The sequence below is a fragment of the Typha latifolia genome, chromosome 4, assembly GCF_019914945.1.
Source record: "Typha latifolia isolate L0001 chromosome 4, TyphaL0001v2, whole genome shotgun sequence".
Taxonomy (NCBI): Eukaryota; Viridiplantae; Streptophyta; class Magnoliopsida; order Poales; family Typhaceae; genus Typha; species Typha latifolia.
Genome location: NC_133089.1, coordinates 11877692 through 11891186, shown reverse-complemented (window position 1 = coordinate 11891186; position 13495 = coordinate 11877692). Strand labels below are relative to the sequence as shown.

Sequence of the window (13495 nt, the reverse complement as noted above, 5' to 3'; positions counted from 1 at the left end):
GGCCTACAACATGATTATATGACTTTATCTAGAGATGATTACAGTCGAGCATATTTTATCATGCATCTGATTAGGTTGATGTGGGATATGAGCACATTGATGATATATAGAGATGATGAGAGATGATTATATTGTTATAATGTTATGTCCAGTTGATCTGTAGTATGAGTATGCATGTAATAGATTAGCATGAGTATGCATGTGTTGACTACATGATCGGAGACTATATTGCAATATTTTTCTCTTGATTCCTGTTCCACCTAAATTTTTATTATGCATTGCCTTGTTATCATACTGGATATATGCATATAATCTGTCATTTAGAAGAAAAGCATAAAATGTGATTGATAGGATAGTTAATAGAAAACATGAGAATACCCGAGTGGGCGCGAGGGTTAGGACGCGCTTGGTGGATGATTGATCACTCGACATAGTCGCGATCCTATTGCCTTACGTCCGAGGTCGTTAGTCGTGTGCGCAAGCAAACAATCGGACACATGCCGTTCGTTAGGACATATGTGGCGAGTTATTCTCACGAAATTTCTATCAATTAGAAGGGTGCCCGGTCTGGATGGTTGTTGATACCCTTAGCAGATGGTAGGGTATGATTATATTTGAGTACTCCTTGCAGATGGCAGAGTATGCTCTGAGCCTTCAGGCATGATGTTGAGACTGGGTACCTACCGGGTGTTGATTATGCACAGGTCTAGTATGATGATGATATATATAGATAACATTGAGTTGTAGCATTATTTGATATTTATATTTTATTATATTAGACGGTGATTTGTATAATACATGTCAGATTATAGTGTACTTATGTATTAGTTATTTAGTTGTATCTTGATGGTTTGTTATGGCCTGTGTGGGTCCTGCCAGATTATGTAGTGGCCTAGTGTATATTATTGTGGACTTGGATATTTATATGTTAACAAGTTTATTTGGTTGATAGTATGATTTATTTGGTGTTGAATTATGTGAGCATGGACGTGTTAGTAGGTAGTATTTGATGATGTCATGATTGTATTACACAGGAGTGTATCAGTGCGTGACGGGCCTCGCCCGACCTGTCGCGTGCGCCGCACGTGCCGTGTGGGCGCGTGGGCGTGCATGTGCCCATGCCGGACGAGGGCGTTACAATCAGAGTTGATATATTTGCAGGAGCCAAATGAAACATGTGATCCTAGCACTTTTGATATATTAAATTAGTAAAAAATGAATACATTGAATTCTTTATTATGTCTAAGATAGCTGATGACATTTTTTCTATACCAATCATTACAGTAGCAACAAAGTCTGTTTTTAATGCTAGAGGGAGGGTATTAGATGATTATTGAAGTTATTTAACTCTGAAGGTAATTGAAGTTTAGCTTTGCATTGGGAAGATTAAAGCTATTCAAAAGACAATGAAATGTCCATATATAAATTTACTACAAATTATTACTTTAATTATTTTGTAATCGTTATAACTTATAACTGAAAGTTAAACCATTTTTTATTTAGGAATTGAAGAAGAAGATCTCCATATTGACTTGTTAGATTATTCATCACATGTTTATTATTACTGCTCGTATTACTTAACTTTACTAATGCTAATAATTTTGTATTCATATTAAATATTATATTTGGCTAAAGAAGAGGATCTCCATATTGACTTACTAGATTGTTCATCACATATCTAGTATTACTGCCGGTATTACTGAACTTTACTAATGATAATAATTTGTATTCATATTAATTGCTTTCTTTAACTAACTTTTTTTTAATTACTTGTAGAGGAAGATGACGCTACTAATTAAGGTTTATTAGTTTCAATCATAGAGTATAAATGTGTAATGGAGCCTTACTTGTTTTGTAACCCTTGTGAGAAATTTTTAAATGATTATTTACTTGTAATCGTTGTGGGTATAATTTTTAAATGTCATTTGCTTATAACCCTTATGGGGATATTATTACTATAATTTTTTGTTGGTTTTGATTTATTGGTTGTCATTTTTGTAGGAGTATTTTTACTTGTTACTTGCAGGTAAGTGATCAATGGTTTTGATTTATCTTTTATCTACCATTATAAGTTTGTTGCAAGCTTTAATTCAAACTTTCAAAGTTTATTTTTTTTCTCATAATTTACTGTCAAACCCATGAGGATTATACCTCAACCCACGAGCTAGCGCGCCGAGCTTGAGACTCGTCGAGCTAGGCTCGAGTCAAGCCGAGCTAAGCTTCTCCAGCTCAAATTGAGCTCGAGCCAGAATAAAAATGCTATTGAGCCAAGCTGCATTCAGCTCGGCTCATTTACACCCCTAATCTTATCTTATCTTCTCTTTCTTTTTATTCTTCTTTTTTTCTTTTTTTCTTCGTATTCCTTGGTTCACTTGCACCTCTCTACAACAGTGCTAGGCCAAGCCCAACACTATATATATATATGTATGTATGTATGTATGTATATATACGTATTTTGCTTTGGCTTCCAACATGATTATATGATCTTATATAGAAATGATTATATTCGAGCATATTCTATCATTCATTTAATTATACTGATCTTGGATATAAATATACTATTAATACCTAGAGAGGATTTTTTATGATTATACTACTATAATTTTATATCCAGATGATCTCTAGCATGAGTATGCATGTGATAAACTAGTATGAGTATGCATGTGATAGATGTATAATTAGATATTGCATCGCATCATATTTCTTTTGACTTCCTTACAACCTAAAATTCTAAGTTGCATGATCTATTATAGTACTGGATAAATGCATATGATCTATTATTTAAAAAAATATATTAAATTTGATTGATACAATAATTGATAGAAGTGTGAGAATACCTGAGTGACCGTGAGGATTAGGACGTGCTTAATAGATGATTGATCACTCAATATATTCGCGATCCTATGGCTTTACGACCGAAATCATTAATCTATGTGTATACCAAACATTGAGACATATTCTGTTTGCTGTGGCATGTGGCGAGTTATCTTTACGTGGGATTCTATCAGCTAGAAGAGTTCTCGGTCTAAATAAACATGGATATACTTTTTTTTGGCAAGAAAAAACAGAAAAAAAAAGAGAAAGCAATAGGTTTTGATGGAAATTTAATATGCGAAATTAAGCTACGCTATAACCTAATGGGTTTCAACGTTTCTTAGGTGGTCTCTTTAATCTTTTACTTGCTCAAGAGTTCCACTCTTCTTGGAACACTCATGCCCTATGATCCAAGACAGCTCCTCCCACGACAAATTGCTGATTCGAGAACGATGTTGTATTTGGAAGCATCTTTTTCCAAGAGAGGATTCAAAATCAATCCAAAGGCTCTCTATATGCTAACTTTCAAAATTGTATGTCAGCACTCCTCTGCGTGTATTGATCTTAATATCATCAAGTTAATAGTGGAAAGTCATTCTACATGCTTTGAGGGGCCCCTTTCCGGGAAAATTCATAATTTTATTGCTGCTATCTCCCTTACCGGTTATATGTCTTTGTGCTGCTGGAATTGGAATAAACATGGAATCTTGGTTCTAAAAGACAAAAAAAGCTTTCAAAGTCTTCAACATAAAACAGTAAATCCAGTTGACTACTAATTATTTGATTACAACTAACTTAAAAAGATTTAGAGAATCTTCTCTTCTTTTTTTTTCTATTTGCTTGGTCTAAAAGGTGCTCATGTATTTGTGGGTAAGAACCAATTAATTATCAACTAATTTAAAGGATCATATACTCGATTGTTATGGAGCCATGGAGGGTTTCATAGCAGTGGGTGAAAGAAACCAAGGTCAATAGCTTATATATACGATGAGAAAAATGAAACTGGTATACCAGTCACAAGAAATAACACCTTGGGAATCTAAGTTAAGGTGAGAAAAATATGTAATTAATGGAGGAATATATCAAGATAGAAACTAGATTAATTTAATACAGGATGTGATCGTAAATAAATCCGTATTTGCCTTCTTTCGGCCATTATTTTTCCATGTTAGCTCTTGCTTTTGTTCAAATTAAATAAGGTGAGAGAACTGAGGCTGTCCATGAGAGTTCTCAGATACTTTATTTTGATAACCAGCAGCAATCTTTCTTCTCGTGGTTTTAGATTCAATTCTTTGTCACAAAGCAGTGACTGATGAGGTGCTTTATTGTTAGATATTGCACACAATTATCCTATCTATAATAGTGAATAACCACCCAAAGAAGAGAAGCTTTAGTTAGTTAACTGCCAAAGGTCAAAATCCTATTAGGTAAAACATAATTTTAGGGAAGTCATCTATGAACTGAGTCGAGCCGGAAGGTGTGCACGTAAGTTGAATCGGGGCCCAAAGTCCAAGTGAAACTTAGTACTCATGTACATTACCAATATTTTCGAAATAGTCGATGTAGTACTAAATTCACTATTTTTTAATTACTTTTACCACATATACTCAATATGGTATATAAATAAATATTCAACGGAAAGAGCTTACCACACAATAGAGAGATGTACTGATGCAAAATAATAAAACTTAAGACAAGCAATTGCAAACACACATTATTTTACTTAGAAAATCCCATAGAACTAGGCTAAAAAGTTATGTGTATTTTTTGAAATCAAACTTGTCGCTAATATTAAATGTGGTAGTTATGAGATACTTATAGTCTACTAGTTGATCCCTGCGACTCTATGCATTCTTCAATGCCATCTATGCATTCTTTAGATGTTTTCCTCTAATAGCATAGGTAAATTTCCAGTATGGAGCGATGAAATGGACAACTTTTGTCTATCATGCCAAGATGATATAGGTGAAATAGATTAAATATATTTTACTCTCTTATACTTTGATATAAAATTATTTTACATATGCTATTATCACATAACTATCTTCTACTTATGATTAATGTGAAATTGTTAAGTCTTAAGCTGAATTAATAGTGGCAATGCCTAGACTTTTAGAAATTGTTGAGTAATTATATATTCTCACTAGTTCTTAATTTTTATGGACTAAAATAATACTCTATCATCACGTATAAATTAAGATATGAGTTGAAACTATCTCTATTCATCTGCAGAGAATTGGTGCTGTTCTCAACTTTCCTACGACATCTTTCATATATATATAATAAATCATATATGCTCCCATATGGTAGCTCAATGATGTTTTCTGATATGTCTAGATGCTCCAACTCCAGAACCCCTAGAGTTAGAGAGGTCAACATCAGGCCACCGACACGGGAAGGGGTTAGACTTAGTTTACTACACATACTCACTATAGTATATGAAATAAATATTCAACCATAGAGAGCTTACCACACAATAGAGAGATGTACCGATGCAAAATAATAGAACTTAAGACAAGCAATTGCAAACACACATTATTTTATTTAGAAAATCCTATAGAACTAGGCTAAAAAGTTGTGTATTTTTTGAAATCAAACTTGTCGCTAATATTAAATGTGGTAGTTATGAGATACTTATAGTCTACTAGTTGATCCCTACGACTCTATGAATAACGATTTTGTTCGATTGCCCTCGAGGTATAATTTCTTGTGATCAATTTCTAATTTTAGTAACCGTTGAAGTTGATGCTACTATCTTAGTGACTCTCGAGACGGAATCCCAAAATATGCAAAATAGATAAGACTTAGTAAAAATCTATTCATCACTTTTTGTTAAATCCTCCTAAACCTATGATGATCATCAAAAGATGACATGATAGAAAGCAAAATATCAGAATCAAAGGAAGAAGGATTTCTTATATACCTCTGCCATACAAGGTTAAGAATGCCCTCAAAATATTACACATCGGTCCCAAAAGTCGATCGCCTTCTCGAAAGAAAATTTTCTATCATTTTCAATCATAATATGTTAGAACTATCTTTAATATACAAAAATTCTCTATGATATAGGTACTAACCACTCTTGGACAATTAGAACTGCACTTTAAAAACCTATCTTTTTCTTTTAAGTTTCTTCTTACAATCTTCAGTATATTTGTATCTATGCTCATAAGTAAAATATTCTAGATACATCTATAAATTCATCATATATTATACATATTATCAATTACATAACTTAACTTTGCAATATATATGTTATTGGTGGTTTGGAGGAAGTGCTTGAGCATGACGACAACTTCCTTTTATCACTAACTTCGGTGATCCCCCGACCTTGTTACAAAATTTTCGATTGTAAGGATACGATTAACTATGAAAACAGGGGTGCGGATCCTGAGGCAGAGGACGAAGGAGGCGACCCCAAAGACGAGAAAGGAGACGATAAACGGGATCCAGAATGCAACAGTCCTCCGCGAGGTCCCCCGGCGGACGACAGATGAGTCGTCGAAGGACGAGGGCGGGGGATAATAGGAGTTGTAGAAGCTGTAGGAGCTGTAGGAGATGAGGGGGTCGCCCATGAAGGAGTCGCTGCCGAAGGTCGAGATCTGCCCGGTAGCGGGGACAACACCGGAGAGGAGCGGGTTGTAGGAGACATTGAACTGATTAAGCTCAGAGAGATGGTTCAGGCTCGTCGGGAGCTCCCCGGAGAAGTTGTTCGTAGATAGATCCAGTCTGCTGAGGCATTGGAGCAAGCTGATCTCCGACGGGATCTGGCCGATGAATAGGTTATTGGAGACATCGATGTCGAAGAGCGGAAGGGAGGCGATCTCCGCTGGAAGGCGGCCGGAGAGCTGGTTGTCGCCGAGGTGGAGGATGCTGAGGAACTGCATCTTGCCTATCTCAGGCGGCACCTCGCCGGAGAGTAGGTTTTCGGTGAGCTGCATGTAGCCTGAGATCGTTAGAGTTCTCACTTGCGAGGTGGAGTCCATGCAGATGGGGATAATGCCATATCCCTTCCAGATTTTATTCCAGATTGCTTGACATAACTTCGGAGTCAACACCGTATTGATGAAGCTAAGATCCTGGTACTTCATCGGGAGCCATTGCTTCATCGATAGGCAATTGTCGGATCCGGCAACGATAATTTCTCGGCGGTTCGCTTGGAAGGTCGGGTTTGGATCTCTTCCCATCCGCGTGATCTCCCGCGGGATCCGGCCAGATATCCTGTTCCCGACGAGGTTGACCCAGAGCAAGCTACTACAGTTCCCGATCTCCGGTGGGATCTCGCCTGACAGCCGATTGTTCGCTAGCATCAACCAGAGGAGCGATCTGAGCTTCCCCAACTCCGGCGGGATCCTGCCGGTGAGCCTATTATAAGAGAGATCCAATGCCTGCAACCCCACGATGCTACCAAACTCAGATGGGATGCTCCCGGAAAAATCATTGTACGCTAACATTAAGTACTTAATCTTCGGCATCGCCGCAATCTCGACAGGGAGGTCGCCAGAGAAGTTGTTACAGCTGAGGTCCAGCCTGAAGAGCTCCGGCAGCTTCAGGACCCCAGAGCTCTCGATTCCTCCGATGTACCCGTTCTCGTGGAGCGACAACAATCTTAACGTAACGAATCTTCCAAAGATCCCTTGTATCTCCCCGCCAAAGTTGTTCTTGCTGAGATCGAGAAAGACTAGCTCTTTGCAATTGAGAAGCTTCTCCGGTATCTTCCTATCAAATCCGTTGCTCCCTAAGAAGAGACTTCTCAGCTTAGAGAGCTCGCCGATGCCAGCAGGGATCGCGCCAGCTAATCTATTATTCCACAGGTTCAAGAACGCCAGATTCGAGCAGTTGGCGATCGAGTCCGGCAGGTCGCCGACGAGATTGTTCGACGATAGGTCCAAGAATTCTAGCGCGCAATTCGACGGAAACGTCTCCAATAAGATCTCCCCGGTTAGATTGTTCTCCGCCACCGAGAATTCCCGGAGCTTAGCGAATCCCTTCCAGATTTCTCCGGTGAACTTGTTCGTGCTCAGATCGAGGTACTGGAGATTCGGGCACTCATCGAAGGAACCGGCGATCTCGCCGGCCAAGTTGTTCGCTGAGATATTTAGCAGCACGAGGTTCGCGCACATTGCTGGAAAATTCGCCCTGATCTCTCCCTCGAATCGGTTCGACGTAAGGTCGACGACCCGCAGATTGACTAGTCCGGTGAGGTTCACTTCCCCGTCGAGGAGGTTGTGGGAGAGGTTGAGGTATCGAAGCCCGCCGCATTCGTTAAGGTCCGGTGGAAGGCCGCCTTCAATGGTGTTTTCCGATAGGTCTAGATGCTCAAGCTCAGTGAGGTTGGAGAACCCCACGAACATCGTGCCGGAGATGCTAGAGTTGGAGAGGTCGATGCCGGTGACCAGGCCGTCGTCATTGCATGTGACGCCGGACCACCAACACGGGGAGGGATCCGACTCGTTCCACCCCGCGTAGCGACCGTAGTATATAGGGTTGTTGCTCTGGAGGAAGTGCTTGAGCTTGACGACAACTTCCTTTTCATCAAGTCCAGTGATCCCCCGACCTTGTTACAACATTCAAGACTATAAGACTAACGAACGGCTACGGAAAACAACTAGATGAAGAAGAAGAAGAAGAAGAAGAAGAAGAAGAAGAAGAAGAAGAAGAAGAAGAAGAAGAAGGAGAAACATACCAGCGACAAAGATTAAGAAGAGGAGGAAAACAACAACGTGGCTTGAGAGCGCGGCTTCCTTCTCCGACATGTCCCAGCTCCTGCTACCATCATCTATAGCCCTGAACCATTAAAACCAACTAGCTTTCTTCCAAGAATCTTATCAAATCCCAAGCCAAGAAGCAAAGTCTGTTCTTCTTTATCCTCAGTTGAATATTTGATTTCATTTCATTTCAGTTGTACTCTCCATTAGTCAAAATCAAAGACACGAAAACCAACAAGCTTTCCTGTGAATTTAGTGCCATGCGGAGGCTCCCCTTCGTTGATCAATAACTTTTGATAGAAATTTCATATTTAAAATTAAGCTATGCTACATTACCCTAAAATACTAAATTTAAAGCCCGATAGCCCTCCAAATGGAGCTTCAAATGGGGCTCCAAATTTGGAGCCAACTACTTGGAGCCCAGCTCCAATACTATTTAACTTTTAAAAATATTAATTTTGTACTATAAATGTTTAATTCTAAAATTTAAATTTGTCTATATTATTTATTAAATAATATAATTAATTAAACTGAATATATAATTAGTTTTGCTAATTAATATTAGAAAAGGTCTCATCGAGATCTTTAAAATAAATCTAATATTAAATTATTTAAGTTATTTTAAATTTTTTATTTTTATTTCATGTAATATAATTTCAATTTAATTAAAATAATAATAATTTAAAATAATTTCTGAAACTATTAAATATTAGTCTTATTATAAAAAAATCGATGCAAGTTTCGAATCATATATTTTTATTTAAAAATAATAAAATTAAAAATCTTATTAAATAATTTAAAATATAATATATATATAGATATATATTATATTAATTAAATAATAAATATAAAGTCTGATGCGAGTGCGAGCCTTTTATCTTTTACTTGGTCTAAGGCTCGAGAGAGTTCCACACTCCCACTCTTCTTACCCAAACACTCATGCCCTAAATTCCAAGACAGCTCCTCCCATGACAAATTGCTGATTTGAGAACGACGTCGGATTTGGAAGCATCTTTTCCTGGAGAGGATTCAAAATCTATCCAAAGGGTCAGAACCAATTAATGACCGACTATTTGAAAGGATCAAATACTCCACTGTTGTAGAAGATTTTATAGAAGTGGGTGAAGCTAAGGTCAATAGCTTATCACATATATGAGGAGAAAAATTGAAACCAGTATACCAATCGCAAGACGTAATATCTTGCATCGAGTAAGACGTAGGTAATCTAAGATTTTTCTCAAAAAATAATATAAAAATAAACTCCCAAATATTAATTTTTAAACCAGCTTAGTGGACATAAACTAAGCTTAGTGAACCAGCTTAGACAGCTCAATTACCATTTTGTCCTCAAGAAGCCATCATCTTAACCATTTATTATCTTAATCACTTTCCCATCTTCTGTCTCTTGTTATCCTTTCAATTTTTACTATGAACACAAAATATTTCCTAAATTCACTATGTTTTAATAGGTCAAACATTAATAATTTCGTTTCCCAAGATAACTTTTCATAAAAATAATTAATCTAAAGTTTTGTTAATATTTGACAGAAAGGATCTATCCAATAGAAATATGATCATTTTATGAACACCTTTTAATAATTATAAAATTAGGTTGCAACTTCTTGGAAGCTATTGTAGCCAATTTTCTTCCACAGTGATAAATATATAAAAAATAGTTTACATAATTATCACTAAAAATACTCTCAAAATATCATAATTACTACTAAAATCATTATATTCTTTGGAAAATATCGTTCTATTATTTAAATCTAATTAATCATAATTAAAATTGAACATATATTTTAAAAAACCTGTTCCTCTAAATTATGTAAAATGGTTTAACATTATAAATGATAGTATAATACAGTGAAAAAAAATCTTTTCTTATGCAAAACAAAAATTATTAATAAATATATACTCTGAACTTTAAGAAAAAAGACATTTTATTCATTTGTGTTTGTTAACTTTAAAAATAATCATTACAAATATTATATTAAAATTTAACCATAACAGTTTTAAAATCAAATTTTATTGATAATAATGTAGTTCAGATTCGTCCGAATCACCTCACGAAGAACATTGGATTTAAGTGGCTGACTTTTGTAGGACCACCTGACCTTGTGCTCGTGCTTAGTGAGCCGTCCAAATTCCACCAAACTCCGTGATGTCGCAAACTAAGAGCACCAACCTTTAATGTGTTCAAATGCTACCAAGCTTAGTTAAGGATTCAAATTTCCGCCTAGCAGTTCAAACGTCGGACGCTAATTTTAGTCTGGGGTTATTATTTCAATTGTTTGTTTGGTTTAGAGATTAATAAATTCTAAGTCAGTATTAGCCTCCATATATATGTAGAGAGCAACCTAATCTAGAGTATTGAATTACAATTGCCTCTTCTTCTACCCCTTTATCTCTCTCAATCTTCTTCCCTCTCATTCTCTCAAGCTAAGATAGTCGCTCACCTCCCTCCTTCGACTACCGAATCACCCTAATCCATAGGGACAACCATCTCCGCCCTCCTCTTCCCCTCTAAACCATAGATCCACCCCCGGCCCTCTACATCTTCCTTACCCTTTACATTGTCAAGATCTACTCATCAGCACCAAATCTATCACCAAACCGCTCACCACCGTTATCCCAATCACACTCAAGAATCAATTTATATTAGACAATTATAATATTTCAAGAATATATCAACGATTATAATATTTTTTAAAATGTAATAGCAATTATAATATTTTTAAAAACTTAATGTGAAAACACTGGTTTTAACAATTTCAAACGATTACTGTAAGAAGGAATTGCAATCGCTTTAGAGCTCGAGGCACTAGTATATCATATGTTTCTTTATAGCTCCTCAAAAGAAATTCTATCTTCAATGGAACAGGAGATATCAATTTTCCCTTTTCTTTCTTGCTCAATCGTATGAAGCTTGCTGAACAACAAAGACTGCGTCTCTCCCAGATAAGAAAAACCATCAACAGAGAAGGGCTATTGCATTATGATTCTGGAACAGAAGGGGGCAATTGCATAATTTCTTACCGAACCGTTATTCCTCCAAAATTATATTACTAGTCTATCGTAGTCTTCAAATTATTAACCAAACTACTAGAGCTTTAGCTAAGCAAGCAACCATGTAAATTTATTTATGTAAATCAGATAGGTGGCTGACGAAGTCCCAATCCATCAGAGCCAATTAATTAATCACTTTTCGAGACAGATTAACCTCGCTGACAGCAACTACAGTACTTGCTAATAATATTTTGAAAACTATAGCAAAATGGCAAAAGATTTTTACCAGTGATAAGTAGATTGGTCAAAAACTTATGCAATTGGGTACCACCGGTACAGTTGATGTGGTTGTAAAAATAAATTTTACATGCTATGAACTTTTGATTGTCATATATAGGCCCATCAACCATGTTATGTCATGCTTAACATTGATCCACAGTTTAACCAAAAGAAATATTAGCAAAGAGTGAGAAACCTTCATAATAATCTTTTTAAACAAGAGAAGAAATCAATCATACATCTGCAGTGTGTGCCAAGTGACTCGGTTAAATTTGTTGGCCGGACATCAACATTGGCCTTGCAGCCTTAGCATTCGGTTCAAAATTTTTCCTGCACTTACTCAAATTCGACCACACAGCCAGCTCCATCATCTGGCAGTGATCTTCATCTTTCCTACCTATAATTTGTGATCTCAGCCAGCACCACTCATTATACTTTGTCCAACTTCTCATCGAGAAAAATTTTCTCCAAGAAAAATGGAATTGCTCTAATTGAGAACAAGGGTCCTGCTCAGAGAGCAAATGTATAGATTTGTGGAGTAGAGGTGAAAAGGAACATGATGAATGCGATGAAAGAGAGTAGAATCACCTGCTACATATGATCAAACATACCATAGTTCTACACCACTCCACTAGTATATAAACATACTTGTTTTACGATTACATTCTCTTTTCTGCAAATACCTATTTCTATTGAATTAATCTTGCAGAATTGTGATCTGCTACTAAAATGAAGCCAATATAAACCTAATAAATACTAACAATGAAAAAGTTCAATGAACAAACTAGAACATTCTAGCTAAATACCTGTCATTCTCTCTCCTATTGATCCCAAAAATATTTGCATAATTCGACCTAAAGAATCACAGTACTTACTAAATACTTGAGAGAAAGAAGCATTAGTTTTGCACTGATGGTAAAGACAAAGCAACATCCAGGAAGCCCCATAAAGGGTCTGAACTGACAGGTGTCTTTTATGATTTCATTAAGAAAATGGAACACAATAACATGCAAAGTGAAGAAAACTTAAAAGAACAGAGCTACAAAAGCTAGGAAAAGTCTTCAACACACTAACTTTTGAAGGAACAAAGTTCTCAGATTTCTCACAAGCTCTTCAGTCCAACATAGCCAAACTTTATAGTCCCTAATGGAAAATTTTCTATTCCTCCTTTTCTCCCACACATTCCACCATATTCACCGTCCAGCACGGCCATATGCTGGTTATTGTGCCATATGGGGTCATTTTATTAAATTTTTTATATTTTCAATAATCATTATCAAATCAATTGATCAATTGATCATTTACAAGGCTTAGATAAAATTAATAATAATGAGACTAGAGATGATAATGGTGATAGTGATAATAACGAGACTCAGTCTAATAGCAGTGATGATGGAGATGAAACATACGTTCATATGGGGTCATTTTATTAAATTTTTTATATTTTCAATAATCATTATCAAATCAAATGATCATTTACAAGGCTTAGATAAAATTAATAATAATGAGACTAGAGATGATAATGGTGATGGTGATAATAACGAGACTCAGTCTAATAGCAGTGATGATGGAGATGAAACATACGTTCATGTTACACAACCTTCTCAGAGAGGTATTACTTTTATATAGAATTTGAGTTTGTAGGTAGCAGAATATTAGGAGAGGTACACTTACAGGATGATATG

The 13495-nt window shown here is 36.3% G+C and overlaps 1 protein-coding gene across 1 annotated transcript; it reads right to left on the bottom strand.

Moving 5' to 3' along the window:
* Window positions 1-6007: 6007 nt before the first annotated feature.
* LOC140787312 (probable LRR receptor-like serine/threonine-protein kinase At1g74360) lies at window positions 6008-8807 on the bottom strand. The gene is made up of 2 exons (XM_073136171.1): window positions 8501-8807; window positions 6008-8371 (listed from the first exon to the last, which is right to left on the bottom strand). Exons 1-2 carry the CDS (start codon window positions 8568-8570, stop codon window positions 6123-6125), a joined length of 2319 nt encoding a protein of 772 aa, XP_072992272.1. The 5' UTR covers window positions 8571-8807; the 3' UTR covers window positions 6008-6122.
* Between the last annotated feature and the right edge of the window lie 4688 nt (window positions 8808-13495).